Source organism: Staurois parvus, unplaced genomic scaffold (genome assembly GCF_062004578.1).
Source record: "Staurois parvus isolate SC_StPar_1 unplaced genomic scaffold, SC_StPar_1.0 ptg000114l, whole genome shotgun sequence".
NCBI lineage: Eukaryota > Metazoa > Chordata > Amphibia > Anura > Ranidae > Staurois > Staurois parvus.
The window spans coordinates 7,513,896-7,536,974 of NW_028317910.1; the positions used below are offsets into that span (position 1 = coordinate 7,513,896).

At 39.6% G+C, this 23,079-nt stretch overlaps 1 protein-coding gene across 6 annotated transcripts in view; it reads left to right on the forward strand.

The window, feature by feature from the left end:
- Positions 1-23,079, forward strand: part of CACNA1C (calcium voltage-gated channel subunit alpha1 C) — a 481,720-nt gene that overhangs the window by 334,955 nt on the left and 123,686 nt on the right. For all 6 annotated transcript variants that reach the window (XM_089671829.1, XM_089671831.1, XM_089671828.1 and 3 more), the window contains exons 12-20: positions 233-393; positions 1,530-1,755; positions 2,593-2,800; positions 3,416-3,536; positions 4,004-4,118; positions 6,158-6,290; positions 6,483-6,555; positions 7,873-8,005; positions 11,173-11,302. In XM_089671829.1, coding sequence (XP_089527955.1) covers positions 233-393; positions 1,530-1,755; positions 2,593-2,800; positions 3,416-3,536; positions 4,004-4,118; positions 6,158-6,290; positions 6,483-6,555; positions 7,873-8,005; positions 11,173-11,302 — 1,300 coding nt within the window. The remainder of the gene's footprint in view (positions 1-232; positions 394-1,529; positions 1,756-2,592; positions 2,801-3,415; positions 3,537-4,003; positions 4,119-6,157; positions 6,291-6,482; positions 6,556-7,872; positions 8,006-11,172; positions 11,303-23,079) is intronic.

Sequence of the window (23,079 nt, forward strand, 5' to 3'; positions counted from 1 at the left end):
CATTATGCTGGTTATTTACTAAAACTGGAAAGTGCAAAATCTGGTGCAGCTCTGCATAGAAACCAATCAGCTTCCAGATTTTATTGCCAACGCTTAATTGAAGAGGATGAAATTATGCACAGCAATACCAGATTCTGAGTACAGCAGAGCTATCTCACAACCCTCAAGGTTTGGTTATTTTTGCGTTGTTACTTCTTGTGTAACACCTATCCCTGTTTACAACATTCTGCAGCCGTTACTGGCGGCGCTGGAACCGGTTTTGTCGGAGGAAGTGCCGGGCGGCGGTGAAATCTAACGTCTTCTATTGGCTGGTGATATTTCTGGTTTTCCTGAACACGCTCACCATTGCTTCCGAGCACTACAACCAACCCGACTGGCTCACCGAAGTGCAAGGTATGCAGAAGCACCGAGCCGAGATCAAATGATGAACCTCTCACACAGAATGCTCTTAATGTAACACATAAAGAAAGCCTCATTCACACAAGCTTACAGGAAGTGGAAAAATAATGGATCTACTTGCAGGAACAATGATTCATAAAACTGTTATGGGGTGACTCAGAAAAAACAAAATTGCTGTGTGAATGTGACTGACAACCTGCAGCATATTTGTCATTTGTTTTCAGTTTTTTGGGGGTTTTCTTGTACAGACTTCCATTTTAAGGCTGCTTTAACACACCGTGAGTCTGTTACTGCACATCACAGACTTCCCTGATCTCATTGTAACTTCATCTGCAACAATAATCCTACGTTTTTAAGATTTTAGAAAGATTATATTATTTCTAGCCCTAGTTGATTAGTTGATAATGCAAATTAGTTCTTTTCTCCCCCATGTTGAGTTATTAATGTATTTGAAAAAACTCAATTTTGTTTGGAAAAACTTTACCAGATGGTTTCATAATAACATCATAGAGTTGTGATAAATGGAGCAGGTAACAGAATTACATTTGTACTTTGTATTGACAGTAAGCCCCGGTTCACACCAGTGTGACTTGTGATGGGATTTGACAGTTCCAAATCACATAACAAGTTGCACCCTATTGTTGCCAATGGAACCGTTCACATCGGTGCGACTCCAGTTTTGTTTGAATCACACCAATTTTGAAAAAAGTTCCTGCACTATTTTCAGCAATTTCAGGTGTGACTTGCATTGACATCTGTGCATGAAGTCACACAGATGTCAGGCAAGCCGCATATGAAATTACCCTGGGCCTGGGGCTTTGAAATCGCACTACTTCAAGTGAAGTAGCATGATTTTAATGTCACATTTGGTGTGAACCAGGGCTAACACTAGTTGTTATAATCATCCTCTGGTCAGGACTTTAAATAAACAAATAGTTTTTCTTAATTTTTTCTTCCTTCTAAATCATTTTCAGAAGATAAGACCACCAAAAGAAAGCCATGATCCCCGCTTACCAAATAGACAATTATTGTTTATCTATATTGGTTTCTAAAGTATTGGCCATTTGCTGTTCACTTGGTAATTGAATATGCTGGTAATGTTTTGAAACATTTTATCTTGCCTGTTTCAGACACAGCAAACAAGGTCCTCCTGGCACTCTTCACTGCCGAAATGCTCCTGAAGATGTACAGTCTGGGGCTCCAGGCATACTTTGTCTCCCTCTTCAACCGCTTTGACTGCTTCATCGTCTGTGGGGGGATCTTGGAAACCATATTGGTAGAAACCAAAATCATGTCCCCTCTGGGCATCTCTGTCCTGCGCTGCGTGCGTCTTCTCAGGATATTCAAGATCACCAGGTACCCCCTCCACCACACATGTCACTGGGAGTTGTATGGCTGTAAAGAGAGACCACAGCTTTCATACAGAGGGCCCCTCTCTGCAGCATGCTGGCAGGGCATAGGCTTTTATGCTCATGCTACATCTGCTTTCTACAAACTAAATTGTAAGACTTTTGCACATCTTTGTACTGATGTACTTGAAATGTATTTAGCTGATTTAAACTGAAAGTTCAATTGGGCTTTAAAGTGGAACATCAGTAGCAACTAATATATGTAAGCTGTAAGTTTGCCTTGTCCAAAAATACTCTCCTTCTTTTTGAAGTTCATTTTCTCCCACAAACATGTTCCGTATTTTCCCTGTACAGGGCAACTTCCATGTAGTAGGATCAGGCCCCACCGTTATCTCCCTATAGCTCCCAGGCCTTTTTCCTCCTCTCTGTAGTTTAGATAAGGGAGCAGTGACATAAGTCACTCTTCTGACCCTCCCAAAGGGCAGCTATTTGTAAAAATACCTCTGGGCACTGTCTACATACACACTCACAATGCCATTAATTCACATGCATTGCATCTATAGGTCCTCCCCAGGCACCTGGCCACAGTGCAGTTTTAGATAGCAAACAATGACGCCACAAGGCAGATAAAGTAAGACACAAATTAAAAAACTGTAATAATGCTTTTGATGGAAAAGGGGGGAGGGAGCTAAAGGTGCAATGATGGTTGAATCCTGGAGTTCAGCTTTAATAGGGTGCAGAACTCCAGAGCAACCAACCACTCAGAGTGCTTTATGCAGGTAAAGTAAGGTATGGATTTTTGGATTAGTTATATTTGCTCAGCATCTGTCTGTGTGTCTCTCAGGTACTGGAATTCCCTCAGTAATCTGGTGGCCTCTCTGCTGAATTCTGTGCGCTCCATCGCCTCCCTGCTGCTCCTCCTCTTCCTCTTCATCATCATCTTCTCCCTGCTGGGGATGCAGCTCTTCGGGGGAAAGTTCAACTTTGACGAGATGCAGACCCGCCGCAGCACCTTTGACAACTTCCCACAGGCCCTGCTCACTGTCTTCCAGGTGCAGCCTTAAAGGAGATTTCCACTTTAAACATTTCTAGTCCCTTCTTGATGTTTAAATGACAAAGGTTCAATAGCATGAAGCAGTGACACACTATATTTGAGACTTCTTCCCGTCTTAGGTTTTCCATATTTCCTGACCATGCAGCTTAAGCACAGAAGGGTGGCTTCTGCTTTTATTTTAGATGGTTTATCAGCTGAAGCACTTTATTGATCATGATGTTATCTACCCCAAACAGGCATGTAGCGCCCAAACCCTCTGCTACATCATGAATAGCACCACATCTCATTCTGGAAAACAGTATTTGTATACTAAGAGCTTGAGTTTTTTTCTCATGCTTAACAATGCCATGCTAATGAGGAGGAGGGGCTGCAAATACAAGCTAAAACTTTGCTTTATGCTTGTGTACTAGGCAGTTGTAGGAACAGGGTTCTATTAAAAAAGCTTCTCTCTGAGAAGCAGCTGTAACTTTCCTAAAATAAAGGTAGTTGGCAATTTTAAATAAAAAGTAATGTTTAGTGCATGTGTTTTCCAATATCTGGTAATCTGTGTTGTGAAATGACATGAAAAGTTTTGTTTTTCCTTATTCCTTTTGCTTTATTGTATCTCATGCAGATCCTTACTGGAGAGGACTGGAATTCAGTGATGTATGATGGTATCATGGCATATGGTGGACCCTCATTTCCTGGGATGCTCGTCTGCATCTACTTCATAATCCTCTTCATCTGTGGAAACTGTATCCTGCAAATGCAAGGGCATGAAGGGAAAGTCACTCCAAAATTGTGGACTAAGCCACCCCCACACCCCAATTATTCTTATTTCCAACCTAAAATTACATCAAATAGCCATAAGGCCACACCCCAGGTAATCTTATTCCCAACCTACAATGGCATCAATTGGCCATAAAGCCACATCCCCAAAACTTTTATTTCCAACCTAAAATGGCATCAATTGGTTATAAAACCACACCCCCAGTGGTTTTATTTCCACTCTACAATTGCATCATTTGGTCATAAAGGCAGGAATTTATTCATTTAGGCTTGAAAGGTCTACTTTACAGACTGGTCTTGGAGATGAAAATGGAATTATGGGATAGAGATGCAAAGGGATAAGACTGAGCTCTGCTCCACTGTTAATCAATTTTTAATCATTATGGATGGATGCTATTAAGGGTCTCCCTGTATTCCTTAACTCTTGTGTCAGATATTCTGCTGAATGTCTTCTTGGCCATTGCTGTGGACAATCTGGCAGATGCAGAAAGCCTAACCTCTGCACAGAAGGAGGAGGAGGAGGAGAAGGAGAGGAAGAAACTTGCTCGGTAAATCAGTGAAAGCTTTTTAAGGTTTCTGGACTTTGTAGACTTTGAGTAATATGGCAATTTCTTCTACTTTTCCTCTTATCGCACATGTCTCACAAGCTTTAAAGAGTGTCTCCAGAAATAAAATTTACATTCTTTCCAGCTGTTCAGATTGGAGGGCTTTTTGTGTTTTTTATTTTTAAATTGTTACATTTAGTAGAAGAACTGAGGGTTGTTACAACACCCAGTCTCAGCCTCACCCTATTCAAAGGTTTTTCCATACGCAATACTGCAATCTATGCACCAGCTCAATAGAGCAGTCGCTGTCACACCCAGAAAACAATATAACAGTTTCCACTACAGTAGCTTCTCTAGAGAGAGGCACAGCTCTTAATTTCTAGCTAGAACATTCCGAGATTCAATTTAGCAGTGTAAGTAATAACATTTAAATTAAAAGAAAGGAAAAATGGTTCAAAAAATATGTCTAGAAACAATATTACACATACAGAAATTAGCAACAGTAAAATACAAGTGTTTAAAAGTGAAAAAAATACTTCAGTGGAGTTTGCCTGGTACAGTGCAGAGTTTGGATCACTTGAAGGTTAAGTCCAGTCTGATGCTGCAAGAGTCACTGGCCCTTATAAATAACCCTTAGTATTCCTTAAGAAAAGATCCAGCTTCTTCTTCAACCATTTTTTATTGTCCCTGGACAGGCAACCCTGACCAATCAAAAGGTCTAAGGGAAATGTTTGTTGGTGTGCTGGAGTGTTTTATTATGACCAGTGAACATACCTTCATGCCAGCTCTCCTGGGTGCATCCAAATTTCCATATGACAAGATTTTACACTCTGAAAACCAGCATTATATTTAGGACTGTGAATTTAGTACTTGTTAGATATCAATATATGTATGGAGTATATTTTTCCTATGAGGTGCAATGTGTCTTCTGGGCTTTATACTATAGGTATGTCTTTATAGTATAGGTATGTTTGCTGTCTAACTGAGTAGTATATTCTTCAGCATTAATGTACCACGTTCTAGGAAGGTAACTCTATTATAGTACAGTAGGTGTTATGGACACAAATGTGTATTCCTCAAAGCCAAACTCCAGGAAACATAAAAAGTCTCCCTTGCAGTGGGGCTGCGCACACACTGCATGGCTTAACTGACTGTTTCTGTCTCGAGTCTTTCAGATCTTTTAGTCTTAGAGTAAATTGTTTTACTATATGGGCAGCACAATGAACTAATGGTTAGCACACCTACTTTGCAACACTAGGGTCCTCAGTTCAAATCCTGATCAGGATACATGGAGTTGGCATGTTCTCTGTGCTTGCATTGGTTCCACTGGGTTGGTCAATTGGCTCCATACTAAATTAGCCCTAATGTATATGAAATAGGAACCTTAGATTGTAAGCTATTTGAGGGCAGGGACTGATGTGAATAAATAGTATGTAAGGCTCTGTGTAAACTGATCTCATTATATAAAAAAAACCACAATAAATAAATCTATAGTATTTATTAGTTTTTGAGGGAGTAGGGCATGGTGAGAAATTCTGTCAAATATTTTTTTGCTGTTCATGCCCCATTGGCAAAACTTTCCTTCCTTTTTTGACCCAGAAACACAGCAGGAATAGAGAATAAATCTCTCAAAAGTGAATTGACAGTTGTCACTGGATCAGATTTCCACAGTGAAAGATTTGCCATCTGTTTCTTTTGCAGGGACAATTAGAAAAAACATCTTATTTACAATCACATGTTTGATGGTCACTTGGACAAATATATAAGGAGAATCAAAAAGAGCTGAAAAAAAATCTGATCTGAAAGGGCACATAACACTTCCCTACTGCAAAAAAGGAGTTTCCAAAACTGAAATAAATGTAGCTAATGATACATTTTAAACGTGGTTAATCCAGAACCATTTAGAATTTTCTATGGAGAGTTTGTCTGACACGGTATCCAGAGGGTGTATATAGTAGATGAAAAAAATTATCTAACCATCCTTGGTAGAGTGGTCAGAAGCCCCATGTACTAATTCAAATGCATTCTATTCTTTTTCTCAGAACGGCAAGCCCAGAGAAGAAACAAGAGAACGAGACGATCGGAAAATCTCCGGTTCCAGCTCTGGAGGAGAACAAAGAGAAGATCGAGCTGAAGGCCATCACTGCGGATGGCGAATCGCCTCCTACTACCAAGGTGGGAATGACATCATGGGAATGCCCCACCTCCAGCCAATCACCCACTACTGTAGAACTAACTTTTTTGTAACCCAGTTTTGAGTGGCTTATGTAAATCACCTCCTTATCCTAGTTTTCAATTATCTGCTGATTGTAAAATCAGTTTTTAAGAACACATCTTTGACCAGTGTGCTTCATCTCCTTCCTGTAGATTAATGTAGAAGATTATCCCTCCAATGAAAACGATGAGAAGTCTCCATATCCTAGCAGCAATGAAAATCAAGGTAACCACAACAAAGGATTCTGGGAAGATTGTTGAGCAAAAAAATGCTGAGAAATGTCTGGTTTCCACAGAGAAATAGCAAAGTTTAGGTAGTGGTTATATGCAGCACAATTTCAAAATGCAGCTAGGTCCGGATTTGCAAGCTGAACACACAAGATAGTATAAATAATACAGGTTATGGTTAGAAGGGACTAAAGCTATTTAAAAGTCTGCCAACTAAACAATTGCATAGCACAGTAGAGTTTTCTTAACTAAACCAGATTACCAATAGGATCTCAAAATGTCAACAGTATTAAAAACTGATTTCCAGGCACAATATACAGACAAAATTGCATCTGAACAAAGGGAAAAAGAAAAAGCACGGAAAGAAAAGCAATGTTAGAAATGGAGAACAGTGTCCCACCTAAAGTTAGGAAAACACCTTGGAGCTTTCTGGTCTTGTGCTTAAAGGTCCAAAAACCTAATTAAAGGATTAAAGTAAATGAATGTATAAACCTCTCCCATGTATAGAATCATCAATACATGCAATCGCATTAAAATAAAAGATATCCATTGTGCTTCTGTGTACATTCCAAAAATGTTTAGCAACACTGGATTGTTTAAATGCTGTGAGGCAATGATCTGAACAAAAATGTTCCCCTATCTGGACTCGCAGCGGCCTTCCAGAGCATCCTGAATATTGCAACCTGCAGTTCAAACAGAAATAACATAAACCATGTTTTGTGGACTAGAATTAAAAATGAATGTATACAGAAAGTCTCATTAGATCAGTGGTCTTCAAACTGCAGCCTGGGGGCCAGATGTGATCCTTTGCTTGCCTTTCTCAGGCCTTGGGACTCTTCTCCCTCTGATACAATTCTATTCTGCCAACTGAAAACAACGAGACACCATTTCTCCCACTGACACCAACAATGGGGCATTATTCCTCCCCCTAATACCAAATGTATTACTCTCAATGATTTCACAAATTATTCCAATCTCGTTGGCCACAGTCCCCCATAAAGTATGAAGGAGAATAAACTGATCCTTTGTTTAGTAAGTTTGGAGACCCCTGCAATAGACATTAAAGATTGTACTATTCTATTTTTTTTATGAACTTTGTAATTGAGCCCTGCAGTAGCACTGTTTCATCTCTAAATAAATGGTGAACTGATCGTGTGATCTTAACTGTATCTGTATTATCTTTTCTGTCTCACAGCTTATAGATGTAATTTTGCTGTTTAAAAAAAAAAAGTTTCTTTTACTGAATGACATGCAAAGTTAGCCTGGAAGATATTGAAGAATCTTCTCTTAAATAAAATTATTTTATGTTCCACAGGGGAGGAGGAAGAGGAGGAGCCAGAGATGCCTGTTGGCCCTCGTCCCCGCCCTCTGTCTGAACTGAACATTAAGGAGAAGGCAGTTCCGATGCCCGAAGCCACTGCTTTCTTCATCTTCCGTCCAGACAACAGGTAATGCCAAACTTATACAGTAAAGCTCCGATGTTTAAAAGATCCCCTCCAGGACATCTAGAGACAGTGCAAGGCAGATAGCAAACTTTATAATAGAACTTTACCTATTTCTGTTCTTTAAATATGTAGGTTGCTTTCAGAAATCTCTCAAAATCATGCTTAGTGGGATATGCTGACTTTACCATAATAAACTGATACTGTACATATGCAGCTTGCATTTAGATAAGTTTGCAAATGTCTTACAGAAGATGGAGCTCACAGTGCAGAAAACCTAAATATGTGTTTGGGAATGCATGAATACATTCCTGACATGTAACAATATATAATAACAGTATAATTTTCCAGAAAAACTCCACCTATATAACTATAGGCAAAATTATTTTTTTTAGTTTTGGATACAATGGAGAGGGATTAGAATGCAGGGGTTTTTATTGCTTCCTGTGTCCCCATTAGGGAAATGAATCCTTTCTACTTGTCGTATTTACTCTTATCGTCAAAGAGTGAAAGTAAAAGGAAATCCGAAATTTTGGATTGTCCCCAGAACAGGAATAGAGGAGAAATCTTCCAATGGGGCACTAGTTTTGGTGACTGGTAACAACCAAAGAATCCCTCACATTATAGGGTTTTATTCTCATTTTCTATTTTGGTTATTGGACAGGAAGTGAAGGGATATCTCCTCAATGGGACACAAATGGCAAAAAACTGACAGGGGTTATAACTCTCCCTTACTCCATCCAAAATAAAAACAAAATTACCTTTAGTTCTATTTTAAGGACTTGTTCACGCTTGTGCAGAGATAAGCATTTTTCTGTACACGTTTTCTGCTTGCCTTGTTCAACCTGGAATGCAGGCAGCAGTTTTGCAGAATTGCAACATATCTGTATTTTTACACAACACTCTGCAGCTCTCATGCATTCCTATGAACCACATATAAATGAATGAAATGTCACACTGTGACATTTCAATAAAGATAAAAAAAAAAGAGTAAATAATGCCTTGTGTTATAAAAATGCAAAAGGGACCCCTCCCCAACGAAGCCCTTCCAACACAGACACCGGCCCAAACAAGAACACTTTCCTGTACAGCTAGTGTGAACCAGCCCTAAAACGGTGCCCTCCAGCTCCAGTCAATGACTTTGCGTAGGCTGAAATGGTGTCATCAGTCTGCTGCACACAGGAGAATTTCCTCCTTCTTCTCTCACCACAATTATCAGGCTGCAACATTGCAGAAAGTCACCAGGTGAAGTGCTGCAGCAGGGGCTGATGCCCGAACAAAATTGGTGCTGTCCTTCTGAAGAGAAAGTAGAGGAAGGCAATGTCAAGGAGTAATGTGAACTCTGTGAGGGGTAGCACATCTCTGGAATTGTTACAATGACATGTTAACATTAGGAAGTTAGCATTAAAATTTATTTGATGACAAATCCACTTTCAGATCAATAATTCCTTCAGGACTGGGAGTTGAACAATCTGTCATTTTTTGTATGGGTTGGATGGCTCTTTTTGATGCATGCAGTACAAAACGTTAATATATACAGCCCAATAAGGGCTATTTCATTGTCAAATCGGCTGATATTGGCATCCATCTTGCAGTTCTGTATGACTGTAGTCATTTTAGAAATGGACATTTGAGTATGGGTAAACTGCTGTCCACTCAGACCCTCCCTTGTGCCAATGTGATTCTTTAAATGTTATAAAATCTGTCCTTTCCATAGGTGTCCTTCCTTCAGGGACATTGTCCTACTTTTTTTCCTTCAGATAACCTTATTAATTAACTGCTTTGTACAAACCTTCGGCTACTGACCTGTGCTAGAGATTGTCCCACTTATACAGATTCCAGCCAAGGGAACTCAGAGTAACTTGGCCACGTCTAATAAAAGATATTCACCATGTCCATTAGCTGGAATAGCCAAAATCCAGGGTAATGAGTTCATCTCATTTTGTGATCAGCCACACTGAAAGTAAAGGCTAGCAAATCAAAAGTCATCTGTTCTGACAGTAAATTGAAATTTGAAAATGTGTGTAAATCCTAGCAATGAATGTCTCTTATTTGCTTTCATTCTTAAATATGTTTTGTTATTTCTGTTTTTTATGAGCAAAAAATACCTGTTGATCCCACCAGAAATTAAGAGCTGTCCAGTGTCCTGAGCACACATCCTGTGTTTTATTTAAAGGAGTTATCCAATTTTTTATCTTGCACTACAGAACAATTAGTCCATATGCTGTGAAGATTGAGAATGGGAGGAGTTTAAATCTGAAGTGAATTCTGCTTATATTTTCACTTCCCTGATTTCTGCTTTCCCCACCTCAAATTGCTAATGATAGTTTGGACCCAGTGATGTCATCAGTGGATCTCTGTACTTCTCTATTCAATGCAGGCAGATCATGGCTGGTGGGAGGGATCAGCAGGGTGCTGTACATAGCATACTGAAAACATCACTGGGCTGGCTTTTGGGAGGAGTTAGGCAAATATCAAAACACCTTGATGGGTGGATCCCAGTCTGGAAGAGTGGGCCTTAATACAGTAGGTAAACTACAATTGCATACAGAACTCCCTATATGCTGAGCCTCCATGATTGAAAGAACTGAAATCCAATAAATGAAGGGAGTGGGCCAGCGACAGGAAGGTTGAGGAATAGAGTGCTTACATGATGCTGGACAACCTCCAGCCATGAAATGAGGTGGAATCTATCTGACTTGCTGTAGATTCTACTGGAAACTATGAGAAGGTCACAGTGTGCAGTGAAATCAGAGTAGACAATATAAGTAGAGGAGAAGAATCTATGTGTGCATGTCTGAAGAGCAGGATGAAATTGCATTTTAAAGTTTATCTCTGGGCAAATATAAAATAATGCAGTTCTGTATTTACTAATACTTTATTAAAATTATTTTTTTTAATGCAAGCAGTGTACCTAGCATTGACAGCAGGGCATATAACATTTTCATGAGGAGAGGTCAGCCCTGCAACTTCCATATTTCTGTTAACAGTGGTATTCTCATGTCTAGACTAGGGGCTCTCAAAGAAGATGGATACAAAGTATTCTTTTAACAAGTTTGTAAGAAATGTAATGTCTGCCTTTAAATCTCTTTCTCCGTTCCAAAGTCCCTCCCCTCCACGGAAGGTTTCTCTCTCTAATGGCCCATTTTTTCCCCTTCCTGTTTGTCTCCCAGGTTCCGCCTCCACTGTCACCGTATTGTCAACAACAACATCTTCACCAACTTGATACTTTTCTTCATCCTCCTGAGCAGCATCTCGCTGGCAGCGGAAGACCCCGTGAGACACTACTCCTTCAGGAACCAAGTATGCACAATGTCCTCTTCATGTCTGGGGTATGGGAGATCCGACCTGACCCCTCCAACTCCATTGCTTCCACCGAGAGCGTCACCATAGCCGTACTCTTTGTTTTTTGATGCAGCAGACGGGTCTTTTACAAATGCAGAAACATTTGTTGTGATATCTTTCCCACTTTTAAGGGTTTTTATTCTTCCTTACAGAGCTGTTTTAGAGGCTGTCTCACCCAAATGTAATATTTCAGTCGTTAGTGGAATCTGGTTAGCCGTCAGCCACTGGCTTCTTATATTTTTTGGGGTCTCCTGAAATGAGAACTTCTTAATGTAGTACTCTGGATTTTTGGAGCTTATTCCCACCTTAAATTAAACTCCAGGCACATATAAAAGACACAACATAATGTAAGGAGAATGCTGATAAGAGGAGAGAGAACTGATCATCAGTCTGCTGCTTCTCTAATAAAAAATTATAACCGATCCAGTTGGTAAATTCAGTCACCACATCCCTGTATTATTTATGAAAAACCAGTCAAAAAGGAAAAAAGGAGAATTGGGATTTTAACGGTGCTGATACCTTCTCTCAGAACAAAATCAACAACTCTTTAGAATAATAAAATATAATGATGAAAAAAACATAATGATGTTATAGATAGTACAATAAATCACATAATATATCAATCTGTAGAAGGGAGTGCCCTTTCTCCAGTCTGATGCATTTTGTACTGTGGCTTCTTCAGGGGTTCAAGGGGTGCGGTTGAAGATAGCTGCTAAAGGCACAGAATAATACCATACAATATGACATGAAACCTCATACTTTGACAGATGTAACAAACATGGTAAGTAGTAAACATTAGTTCGCTCACATATTCAAATAGTAGACCACAAAAAGAAAAGGGGCACAAAAATTAAGTTTGATGATACACTCTCCCAAACATGTCAGTAGGTGCGGAGGGCAAATGATGGTACCACAATAGAGAGGACATTTGAGAACCAGCCCAAAGCTCCAGGGACCATATACGGGAAGAGAAAGCAATGCTCCTAAATAGTTAGCGAGAAAAAAATCTGTATCTGCCTGTGAAAGATAAGGAATGTCAAAAAGCCATCAGACCACTATTAGCCACTGTCTATACATGGTTTAACGTGTCTCAAAACCTACATGTCCAAATGATTACCTGTAGCTGTGGTCTGCGGTTTCTCCTTCACCTGGTAACCTCTCCTGACAGACAGGGCTGTCCAGTCTAAATCTTAGGTCTGGATGGACATAAATAAAATCATCTGGCAGGTAACTACCCTGAAATTGACTGGAGTAATGGAACTTTTGGAACAGTAAACGGGTTGAAATGTATAAACCTATTACAAGACAATTTCATGGTACAGTTTATAGGTTCCAACTAGAAATGATGCTCTGCTGGACCTGGTAATCTCAAACATTGCAGAGCTTATTACTAATGGTCATATAAAAGAACATCTGGGTATCAGTGACCATAATACAATTTAATTTTATGTAAGTTGTAAACAACAAGCACATACCGGACAGATAAAAACACTTAATATTAAGAGAGAAAATTTTCCAAGTTGAGAGGGCTGCCTCCAAGGCTAAAAGAAAAACCAATGTGGTTTACAGCCAAAATTAAAAAAAAAAAAAGAAAAAGGTATTTAAATGACATAAAAATAAAGAAACATTTGAAAATTAGAAAGAATATACAAAAAGATGTAAAAAGAAAATAAAGGCCACAAAAATTCAAAACGAATTAGAGTGTGAAAGATAGTAAAACAATCTCCCCAACATTTTTTAAAATGTATTAATGGTAAAAAGGTCAAGTCTGAGCATGTAGGCCCTTTATAAGATAATTCAGAGTTGGTGACTGGGGAGAAAGTGAAGGCAGGTTTATTAACCACTTGCCGACTGTGCTATAGCTGAAGGACGGCTGCAGTGTGGTCGTCCAGTTCTGGGCGGGTGTCCATGGACGCCTTCCCAGAACCTGCCCCCCTGTGCGCCCGCGGAGCATGTGACACAGCTGATCCCTGATCGGGGTAAAGGACCAGTCACAGCTGCTCACATATGAACAGACTTGCCGGTTATCGGCAGCCCTTTCCTCACACTGTGGCTCACGCTGTGGCTGTGTGAGGAAAGGAAAACTGATAACCAGCAAGGCTGTCAGTACATGGTTTACACTGATAATCAGGGCACTGATCAGCAGTGCCCTGATTATTAGTGCAGCCCAGTCAGTGCCCATCAGTGCAGCATATCAGTGCAGCATAACAGTGCCTATCAGTGTTTCCTCATCAGTGTCCATCAGTGCAGCTTCCAATCAGTGCAACCTCATCAATGCACATTAGTGCAGCCTCATCAGTGCCCATCAGTACAGCCTCATTATTGCCCAACAGTGCCCATCAGTGCGACAGCACTGAAATCTGAGAATTGGTCTGGGCAGGAAGGGGGTGAAAGTGCCCAGTATTGAAATGGTTAAATACCTCCTTCAGCAGACTACATTTGTATGCAAACCACCCTAGGTATATTCCACATGTTGAATGATTGATTGAAATAACTAATTTCAAACGAAAAGGGCGGGCCAGGGACAGTCAGGCTGTGGAGGAAAGTGCTAGATGATGCTGGATGTCCTCCGGTCAGGAAACAAGACGGGTGTCTATCTGACTTGATGCAGCTTCTAATGCACATTAGGAGAAGCTCACAGTGTGCGCTGAAATCAGTTCCTGCCTCCTACTCAAGCAAGTTAATACCTCCGAATGTATCCTCCTTATTCAATGTGAGGGAAATTTTAATGGAATTTTATTTAGTTTTTAATTCGTTTTTTAAAATATTATGGATTTTATACATTTGATCTAATAAAATGTTGTTTGTTTGAGTGTACAGTGTACATCTAGCTCTGATCCTCAGTGAAATACGCAGATTTTTTTTAAGCTGGTTTAAGCATCACAAAAATTTAGATTAAAATGGAAATTTAGTCAGAAAATTAAGTCCTGCTAGGTCACTTCAGGTTGGCCCCTTTTGCAGGTATAGCTATGTAAAACATTAAAAATAAGTGCCTATACATTTTAAAATCCAGTAATACACTGTTTCGCCCTGCTCTGCACATGCTCAGTTGCTCTGTATTTTTTGGTTCTGCTGAAAATCTAGAGGCCAATGTGCTGGTAGCCCCAAAAATTTACTACTGCTCAGTGGCTCTGGGCTTCAACAAAATGGCATCCTCCACCACAAAGAAACAGGAACAATGCTGGAGGCAATTTACAACACACACACTTTTACGTTGGTAGCATAAATAGTAATCTGGAGTGTATGTTCCTTGCTAAAGAACATTATTTTTTATCAAGTTGTTGTGGGTAAAGTTTCATTTTAATAGGACTTCAAGTACATGTCCAGCCAAAACTGTTTTTCTTAGTTTTGGATGGAGTATGGAAGGGTTAGAACCCTGTTTAAATAATATGTAAAGCCAACATTTCGTATTCCTGATATGTGACTGTTGTACCATGTACTTGTATGAAAAAGTATCCTGTTCTATTTGTATTACTTTCTTTGTGTGACATCCCTGGTGTTCCTGCCAGTCACTGTGCTTCCCTATCAAAAACTGACCACACTGGGCATAAGAGCACAGTGTGGTCAGTTCTCTAGCTATGCTCTCCTCCATTGATCAGACTTGCGCTGAGCCCCCCCCCCCAAAAAAAAAAAACACACACAGCCATTCACTGAGAAGGCCAGTGTACTGCCGTTACTCCACCCTCACCTCTCTATGCAGCCGAGAACTGTTACAGCTATGTGATCACTTGTATTTCTAATGTTTTTATATGTATACACAAATGTTTTACCTTTATTTCAGTTTTAAACTGTATGGGTTGTTTTACTTAGGAAGGGGGTTACATATGCTTTAACTGCTATGTAATGTTCCTTTAGAGACACTTACCCTCACTTCCTGTTGTGCTGATTAAAAGACAGGAAGTTGGGGTAATATGAGATTAAGTCATCCTTAAACTCCTCTCAGTAACTTTGCCTTGGCTGAGATGATGCCATCTGTGTGCTACAGGCAGGAGGAATCATTTTCTTAGTCTTATCTTCCACGGCGATTAGACTGCAACCTTAGACTTTTGTAGGAAGACACAAAAAGAGAGAGTGCAGCAAGGGCTGACCTGCTTCAGACATTTGTAAACACAGCCAAGAACTGCACAGGCATTTACAGGATTGTTCACCGCTGAGTATCCCAGTCCAGTAGATAGATGGTGACCCTGGATGATGCCTGAACAAGTATGGCACCGCCCTTCTGAAGAGAAAAGTAGATGAATACATTGCTAGAGTAAGGATTGGGGTTTATAAAAGACTAGGTAAAACTGTATCAGTCCTATGTATGAAAAAAAAACAAGAACTTTCCTGATTTGTAAATGGCCTTCATCATCCTTGAACTGAGGAACGCTGCATTTTTTGAACCATGAAAGTGAATTCAGTAATTGTTATAACTGATATATTCCGGCAATGGTGGTGCTGTCATTTCATTCATCATTAATAACCTTTTAAAGTTCATCTTTTCTTTAGTTATGTGTTTTGGTAGCATAAATTTTGGTTTTATGACAGCGACACCTACAGGTCAACAGTAGGTACTGCACTTTTTGTTAACTATTTTCGCTTGGAATTATTTTGTTTATTTCTTTCGTTAGCTAAATTATTGAACTAAAAAGAATTATATATTTTTTTTGTCAATAACTTTCTATCTCAATGTCCCTGGTGTCTTTTGAGAGTAGAATACCTACTTTAAAGAATAATTTGAAGCGCAAAATGGATGGTAATTGTAGACTATATATATATATATATATATATATATATATATATATATACCTTGAAAAAGTATTCATACCCCTTGAAATTTTCCACATTTTGTCATGTTACTACCAAAAATGTAAATGTATTTTATATATTTGTTGGGATTTTATGTGATAGACCAACACAAAGTGGCACATAATTGTGAAGTGGAAGGAAAATAAAAAATGGATTTCACATTTTTTACAAATAAATATCTGAAAAGTGTGGTGTTCATTTGTATTCAGCCCCCTTCGAGTCAATACTTTGTAGAACCACCTTTCACTAAAATAACAGCTGCAAGTCTTTTTGGGTATGTCTCTACCAGCTTTGCACATTTGGAGAGTAAAAATTTTGCACATTCTTTTTTGCAAAATAGCTCAAGCTCTGTCAGATTGGATGGAGAGTATCTGTGAACAGCAATTTTCAAGTCTTGTCACAGATTCTCAATTGGATTTAGATCTGGGCTTTGACTAGGCCATTCTAACAAATGAAAATGCTTTGATCTAAACCATTCCATTGTAGTTCTGGCTGTATTTTTAGGGTTATTGTCCTGCTGGACAATGCTGGGCATTTGCTCCAGTCTCAAGTCTTTTGCAGACTGGTTTTCTTCAAGTTTTCCCTGTATTTCGCTCCATCCATCTTCCCATCAACTATGACCAGCTTCCCTATCCCTGCTAAAGAAAAGCATCCCCACATGATGCTTCCACCACCATGTTTCATGGTGGGGATGGTGTGTTCAGGGTGATGTGCAGTGTTAGTTTTCCACCACACATAGCGTTTTGCTTTTAGGCCAAAAAGTTCAATTTTGGTCTCATCTGACCAGACCACCTTCCTCCACATGTTTGCTGTGTCCCCCACATGGCTTTCTTCTTGCCACTCTTCCATAAAGGCCAGATTTGTGGAGTGCACGACTAATAGTTGTCCTGTGGACAGATTCTCCCACCTGAGCTGTGGATCTCTGCAGCTCCTCCAGAGTTACCATGGTCCTCTTGGCTGCTTCTCTGATTAATGCTCTCTTTGCCTGGTCTGTCAGTTTAGGTGGACAGCCATGTCTTGCTAGGTTTACAGTTGAACCATACTCTTTCCATTTTCGGATGATGGACTGAACAATGCTCCGTGAGATGTTAAAAGCTTGGGATATTTATAACCTAACCCTGCTTTAAACTTCTCCACAACATTATCCTTGACCTGTCTGGCATTTTCCTTGGCCTTCACAATGCTGTTTGTTCACTAAGGTTCTCTAACAAACCTCTGAGGGCTTCACAAAACAGCTATTTATTCTGAGATTACCGTATTTTTCGGACTATAAGGCGCACCGGATTATAAGACGCAGTATTAGTGAACGGATCTATTTTCATATATAAGACGCACCGGATTATAAGGCGCATAAAGCGAAACAAAATACCGGTAGTCGGATAAGTCAGACTTTATTCAAATCATTAACAATAATTGTCAATATTACACAATAGATCCAGTCAGACCACAATATTACACAATATTAAAGCGAAACAAAATAGCCGGATAGGTCAGATATTACACAAGAGTATGCTCACTTTTTCAATCATTCATATTCTATGAATCCATCAAATTCCTCGTCTTCGGTGTCGGAATTTAACAGTTGGGCGATAGCGGCATCAAGCAAGCCCGGATCCCTCTCGTCATCATCCGATTCAGTCTCATTGCTGTTGCTTGGCTGTTCATTGATGATTCCGGCCTTCGTGAAAGCTCGGACGACAGTTGAAACCGATACCTTAGCCCAGGCATCGACGATCCATTGGCAGATAGTGGCATAACTAGCCCGGCGTTGCCTGCCTGTGTTGGTAAATGTGTGCTCACCTTCTGTCATCCATTGCTCCCATGCGGCTCGCAATTTAGCCTTGAACGCCCTGTTGACACCAATATCTAGTGGTTGGAGTTCTTTGGTCAATCCTCCAGGAATGATGGCAAGCTCCGAATTGGTTTTCTTCACTTGGCTTTTGACAGTGTCAGTGAGATGAGCGCACATAGAGTCGTAGATCAATAAGGCCGGAGACTTGTGGAAGAAGCCATCTGGTCTCCTGACGTAAACTTCTCTCAGCCACTCACTCATTTTCTCCTCGTCCATCCAGCCTTTTGGATTGACCTTGACGATGATCCCAAGAGGAAATGTTTCCTTTGGCAAAGTCTTCCTCTTAAAAATGACCATGGGTGGTAGTTTCTGGCCATTAGCCTGGCAACCGAGAACTACAGTGAAGGATGATTTCTCATTCCCTGTGGTGCGTATAGATACAGTAGACGTCCCTGTTTTTTCTACAGTACGGTTCGCGGGGATGTCAAAGGTGAGAGGGATCTCGTCCATGTTTGTGATGTGGTCTGACTGGATCTTCTTTTCGATGATCTTGTCCTTGCAGTAAGTGCAGAAGATGGCCATCCTTTCTTCATAATCCTTTGGCAGTTGCTGCGAAGTGGTAGTTCTTGTGCGGATGGAGAGATGACGCCTTTTCATAAAACGGAAGCACCAAGAAGGACCTCCTTGAAATTCGTTGATCTTCATATCTCGTGCCATCGCTGTTGCCTTAAGTCGAATGGAGACTGTAGAGACGCTTCTACCTGCTGTTCTCTGTTCAATAATCCACTGCTCAATTTTGTCCTCTAATTGTGGCCATCTTGCCTTGTTCCCTCGGAAACTCTTCTTCGTCTTCTTTACTTGACGCAGGTCATCTTCTTGTTTCCTCCACTTCCGTACCATTGATTCATTAATGTTGAATTTTTTCGCTGCTGCTCTATTCCCATGTTGTACTGCTTGGCTGATGGCCTTGAGTTTGAAATCCGCGTCGTAAGCATGTCTCTTAACAGGTGCCATTTTGGGGTCCTTAATTTGGAAGCACAGTACATATCAGAAAAATGTAGTTTTCGGTAAGTGAAAAAGCTTTGATTTGTTGTTGATTGCTTGGCTCTGATTGGTTTATCGTCGCCAGGATAAGCTCGAATAAGCAAGGGGAGTGGCTTCGTCGCTTACCAAAGTCATAATAAAACATTTTGACAGATTGTTCAGCACAGTGTGAACATACACTGTTCATACATAAGGCGCATCGGAATATAAGGCGCATTGCCGATTTTTGTACAAATATAGGGATTTTATGTGCGCCTTATAGTCCGAAAAATACGGTAAATTACGCACAGGTGGACTCTATTTACTAATTAGGTGACTTCTGAAAACAATTGGTTCCACTAGATTTTAGTTAGAGGTATCAGAGTAAAGGAGGCTGAATACAAATGCACGCCACACTTTTCAGATATTTATTTATAAAAAATTTGAAAACCATTTATCAATTTCCTTCCAATTCGTAATTATGTGCCACGTTATGTTGGTCTATCACATAAAATCCCAATAAAATACATTTTTGTTTTTGCTTGTAACATGACAATGTAGAAAATTTCAAGGGGTATGAATACTTTTTCAAGACACTGTGTATATGTGTGTATATATATATATATATATATATATATATATATATACTGTTGTGTTCAAAATAATAGCAGTCAGGCATCACTAACCTGATCAATCACTGTTTTTGGTAGACATGATATTTCTATATGGCAAATAACTTACTAGCAGGTGTAGTAGACTAATAGAAATCCAACAGACCCAACAGTCATGACATGCATGCTGCTGATTCTGTGTAATTGAATCACTAATTGAAAGGGGCATGTTCAAAATAATAGCAGTGTGGAGTTCTATTAGTGAGGTCATTCATTCTTTGAAAAACAGGTGGCAATTATTGCCCTTATTTAAGGAAGGAAGGCAGCAAATGTTGTACATGCTGGTTACAGTGCATTTCTCTCTGAATTTCTGAGAAAAATGGGTCGTTCCAGACATTGTTCAGAAGAACAGCGTACCTTGATTCAAAAGTTGTTCGGAGAGGGGAAAACATATAAAGAAGTGCAGAAAATGATAGGCTGCTCAGCTAAATGCTTTAAAATGGCAACCAAAACCTGAAAGACGTGGAAGAAAGCAAAAAACTACCAATCAAATGGATAGAAGAATAGCCAAAATGGCAAGGACTCAACCAACAATCAGCTACAGGAAGATCAAAGAAGGTCTAAAGTTACCTGTGAGTACTGTTACAATTAGAAGACGCCTATGTGAAGCCAAGCTATCTGCAAGAAGCCCCCGCAAAGTCCCACTGTTGAAAAAAAGACGTGCTGAAGAGGTTACAATTTGCCAAAGAGCACATTGACTGGCCTAAAGAGAAATGGCGCAACATTTTGTGGACTGATGAAAGTAAGACTGTTCTTTTTGGGTAAATCCAACACAACAAACACTTTTCTCCTGCGCTAAGAAAAGACTCAGTAGACCCAATAGGGATGTTCTGGAAATTTCTGGAATATGCACTGCTTGCTGCCCTCAACAGATCGGGATGGTCCAAATACACTGGATGCAAATGGAGAAACAGAAAAAGGGCGCACCGACCTAGTGCATTATCGTTTAAAATATTTATTGAAGAAACAAAGTAAGTATCATACTCACAATAGACATAAAAACACAGGCATGTCAAACTGAACAAGATGTATGCTCCAAACAACATATGAGTCCATAAGATGGAACCCTAGATGACTAACTGTTAACGCGTTTCGAGGACACAACCTCTTCCTCAGAGCCAGAGGATCATACATCTTGTTCAGTTTGACATGCCTGTGTTTTTATGTCTATTGTGAGTATGATACTTACTTTGTTTCTTCAATAAATATTTTAAACGATAATGCACTAGGCCGGTGTGCCCTTTTTCTGTTTCTCCATTTGTTCTTTTTGGGTCTAGTGGTCGGAGACAGTTTGTCAGATGACCCCCAAACACTGAATTCAAGCCACAGTACACTGTGAAGACAGTGAAGCATGATTGTGCAAGCATCATGATATGGGGATGTTTCTCATACTACGGTGTTGGGCCTATTTATCACATACCAGGGATCATGGATCAGTTTGAATACATCAGAATACTTGATGAGGTCATGCTGCCTTATGCTGAAGAGGAAATGCCCTTGAAATGGGTATTCCAACAAAACAACGACCCCAAACACACCAGTAAACGTGCAACATCTTGGTTCCAGACCAACAAGATGGACGTTATGGAGTGGCCAGCCCAATCCCCGGATCTCAATCCAATAGAAAACTTGTGGGGTGACATCAAAAATGCAGTTTCTGAGGCAAAACCAAGAAATAGAGAAGAACTGTGGAATGTAGTCCAATCATCCTGGGCTGGAATACCTGTTCACAGGTGCCAGAAGTTGGTTGACTCCATGCAACACAGATGTACAGCAGTTCTCAGAAACAGTGCTTATACAACTAAATATTAATTAAGTGATTCAAAGGAAAGCAAAATCTTCAAACATTTTTCAGTTTATATAGTGAATGTATGAATTTGTAAAGAAGAATACAAACACTGCTATTTTTTTGAACAGTCTAATATTCACTTTTCTTCAATTTTTTTAGAGGAACAACACAAATTTGATATATTTTTCTTCATGTTTTGATTTGGAATAGAATGTGTAGTGTTCCCAATGCATTTGTGTGTATGGAAATAAAAGCTATTAGAAGGATTTTGAGCTTTATTCACTTTTTTCAACACACTGCTATTATTTTGAACACAACTGTATATTGTATATATCAGGTAGTCGCTAACCTGTCACACAGGTGCGTGGTGGTGGTGGTGATGGGGTATCAAAAAAACAGCTAAACTTTGCCGTGTTCTGCATTACTGACTGGTCCTCTTTGAACTCCAGATTTAGATACCATAAAGAGTCCTTGCTCTGGTTTTTCAAATGAGAGAGAACACACAAAGAAGGAGGGAGGGGAACAGATTTAGATCTTCGTTCTCAGTATGATTGATATACAGTAGTTTTGACAGTGTCATGTTTGAAGCACTGGGAACTTTTATTAAACAGTTAGGGGTCTTTGTTTCTCCTATCATTTAGAAGATTTGGTGCATTTTTCAACACACATCTGCCTTCTGTATTTGCTTGTGTGCTCACCAAATTGCACCATATGGACATACAGCCAACACATGGACTTTGCTAATTTTCAGAGAAAATTGAGGTTAAAGTAACATTGGCTAAATGTATCATTCAGCCAATTTTATATTCTCAATTAAACCTTTAAAATGCATCTAACCTTCAAATCTAGTTTAGCATGTCTGACATGTCACAGCATGAAGTTTTCTTAAGAAAATCATGTCTTGGGAATTTTTTTAACAGTTTTGTTCACTGGAGATAATTCGTCTATCAAATAGGTAGCCAAATAGCCAACGGAAGGGGCACACAAGGCAGGCTTAAGGTTGTCACCCTGCAATAGGAAGTGCTGTTGCTAACAGGATCCCCAAGGAAAAAACTTTGCAGCAGATTCACATAAAATGATTTTCTTGAAGTATATCTCTAGGCAAACCATTTTTTTAGCTTTGGATATAGTGTAGAAGGTTTAGACCTTCTGTCAAGTTTTTATTTCTGTGTGTCCCCATTGTGAAGCTTCATTTTGGAAGATTTCCTCTAATTTCCTGTTATATCCTGGGACAGGAATTAAAGGGGGGTAACTCTTCCCTACTCTATCAAAAAAGGTTTTACTACAGATTTCATGTTAAGCTCACAACACTTGTTACAAGCAGTTTGTACAATCTTATTTAGATATTTAAGCTGCTATTTAGTTAAAGGACCTGTCTGATTGGATACCAAGTGATTGGATAGATTATGTAGGTTCTCATATTACATAGGTTTAGTAAATATAAAGTTGATTGTTCAAACATTTTATGGTCAGATTGTAACGTGTGGTGACCCTTGAATAAACTGTATCCAGTGAGGTGTGATGCCAAACATACTGAATGATGGATTTAGAGCTTACATACACTAATGAATATTCCCCTAAAGGCTGGACCCAGACACCATAGAGAGTTGAGTGCAGTCTCACAGGATTGAATACATGGGTAACCCAGACTCTTGAGTGTAGTAGGTGAACA